Genomic DNA, 2,561 nt, shown 5'->3' on the forward strand with positions numbered 1-2,561 from the left:
AACTACACAAGAAAATCCAAGTAAAACACTGCAATTGAAGACGGCAAGAAACACTGCAGCTTTTCCAAGGCATGAGTCTAACAAAATAGGGTACACTGCGTCATTGACTCTCAAAACTGCAAATATGTAATAAAAGGTGAAGATATTCATCGCTAAGACATTGCACTTTCCAACTTTCCAGTGTTTCCTGCATACATCTGTCCCCACCTTCATTCCCCTAAGGGGAATCCTGTAGAGCCCTCTGAAGGACCAGCTTGATACTGTTGTGCTGCTCCTTAAAGGAGCCAATTAAGAAGTAAATTATGGGGTTGGCACAGCTGTTAATACAGGACAGGACAATTAGGACTGAAGAAAAATGACAAAAATAATAAAAATGGACTGGAAGCCAGGATAGTAGGAACCAGTAAATTCCAAAAGGCAGGCCACAGATGAGGAAGACCAGGACTGTGAGGAGAATGGTCACATAGAGCTTGGTGAGAGGCATTCGTCTGGAACCACAAAGGATTCTGATCATCAGAGATAGGCTGGACACCAATAGAATTAGAAGTAAAGAAATCAGCCATGCAGCTATGATAAAATCAATCGTTCTCCAGTGAACAAAACTATAAGACACATACAAGAAACCAGAGTAGTACCATTCTAGGATGCTAAACAATAGGGACACGGTCCAAAGCAGGGCACACATGGCAGCTGACATATGTTTTGGACGGTGGCAGCGGTACCAGATGGGCCGAAAGACACAGAGGCAGCGCTCTACGCTAATGGCACTGAGGATGCTCAGACCTGCGATATATGGAATAAGTGCTATGCTGAAAATGATATGATAAGTAATTTTATAGCACAGGGAAAACAGGTAGTTAATAAACTGACAACAGAGGAGCAGGAAGTCAGATGCAGCCAAATTGAGGATGTAGACTGAGATGGCATTCCTGCGCATGCAGCATCCCAGGAGACTGATGACAACTCCATTTCCTCCCATTCCCACCAGGGCAATGATGACAATCAGAAGATTTAGGATCAAAGTCTTATCACAATGTAGAAATGAGGACGTGTATGTTCCATTCACTGTTGTAGGTACCGACCCATTTGTTGTTTGCATTGTCACACTCACAAACTCCTCGCTGGTGTACCTGAGAATACAAACAATTTTGAGAACATGAAGTATGGTAACTTATTCTCAGGACCACCCTGTTATATGAGAATCATTGTTCCTATTTTAAAAAAAAGGTTACAATTATTAAGTAATATATCCAGAGCTTGGTGGTCCTGGATTAACTAGTACTAGATGTGAATATAGTCCTTATTGACTCTACAGACTGGTATTTTTCTTTCAAAAGCAAGTTTTCTAAAGTACCCAGGAAAAGTCTGAAAAACACCTTGACTCCGCAGGCTGTGGCTATAGACCCAGCACTATTCTTCCCTGGACTGGAATTTTTTCTCAATTACAGAAATACATAAGGATATAGAAGAAATTATTGCATTATCCCTAAGGTTTCCTTCTTGGAGAAAAACAAACAAACAAACAAACAAAAAACCTTTCCATGGAGCTGTTAAGAGAATATAACCTTTGTTTGGAAGAGTTTGAGGATGGTTGGTCCAGAGAGCTAGAAATCGCTATCGGCGTCAGCCTTGAAAATGAGGGGACATTTATATTTCCAGGGCTCAATGTTATGTCAAATTTTGTACTAAATATTTCTTTAGGAAGTGAAGGAAATCATGAGAATACTTACAGATGATTCAGGTTAAATGAGAAAAAATAATGTAAAACATATATATCATGTTAAGATTTCACTTACCATAATTATTCTTATGGACCTATCTGTGCTTACAAGAATTGCTTATGTGTGCCCAAATATCTAAAGATGACCAATGCAGTGCTTTCAAAGTGAGGATTAAGCATGAATTTACATAGGAAGTAGAGGCATCTCAATTCACAGAAGGGGGTTAAATTATTCCACAGCTTAGAAGAGGAATTGGTGATTTAAAGTGATGTCTAATGATGTCAAGTAGTAAGTTATACTGGCATCTGAGTGTTGAAAAAAGTATTAGAAATATGGCAATGGCCATGGGCAACTATTAAATCTGGCACTGTGGAATGTATAACAGAATCTTACTCTCCTCTATCCTGTTCAATGTCCTCAGAAGATATTCCTGGTATAGTTCCTTTGATGAAGGTTTTGCAGAAAATCACAAGGAGAAAGCAGAGACAGCCGGGGTTTGTAAGATGAAGAGCGGTGTTTATGAACATGCCTAGTACAAAAAGAGGACCAGCCTGAAGCTGCATGAGTAATGGTAGCTGAGAACTCATTAAGTATTATCTTGGGTTTTTTGTGGTGTGTGTGTGTGTGTGTGTGTGTGTGTGTGTGTGTTTCTTTTCTATTTAGGGTAGGGTTTACAGGGCATTCAGGGTCTCACTACTAGATTGGACTCATTGATTCTCCTGTTTACAGCCTCTCAAGTACTGAGATTACAGACGTGCAACACCATGCCTAGTCTCAATGGACATCTCAGCACACTTGAGGGATGCAGCTGGCTTGGCAGACCCGGGGGTCAAACCCCAG

The 2,561-nt window shown here is 40.4% G+C and overlaps 1 protein-coding gene across 1 annotated transcript; it reads right to left on the reverse strand.

The window, feature by feature from the left end:
• Positions 1–217: 217 nt before the first annotated feature.
• LOC101559953 (mas-related G-protein coupled receptor member X1-like) lies at positions 218–2,248 on the reverse strand. Its single transcript, XM_004648606.1, has 2 exons — positions 2,115–2,248; positions 218–1,130 (listed from the first exon to the last, which is right to left on the reverse strand). The coding sequence occupies exons 1-2, from the start codon at positions 2,246–2,248 to the stop codon at positions 218–220; spliced, it is 1,047 nt and encodes a 348-aa protein (XP_004648663.1).
• Between the last annotated feature and the right edge of the window lie 313 nt (positions 2,249–2,561).

This window comes from Octodon degus, unplaced genomic scaffold (assembly GCF_000260255.1).
Source record: "Octodon degus isolate 3935 unplaced genomic scaffold, OctDeg1.0 scaffold00469, whole genome shotgun sequence".
NCBI lineage: Eukaryota > Metazoa > Chordata > Mammalia > Rodentia > Octodontidae > Octodon > Octodon degus.

Excerpts from the sequence above, each read along its gene's own strand:
- LOC101559953 (XM_004648606.1), bottom strand. The coding sequence starts at position 2,248 with ATGTTCATAAACACCGCTCTTCATCTTACAAACCCCGGCTGTCTCTGC. Across the intron at positions 1,131-2,114 it reads ATTGAACAGGATAGAGGAGA|GTACACCAGCGAGGAGTTTG; the intron begins GTAAGATTCTGT and ends TTGTATTCTCAG.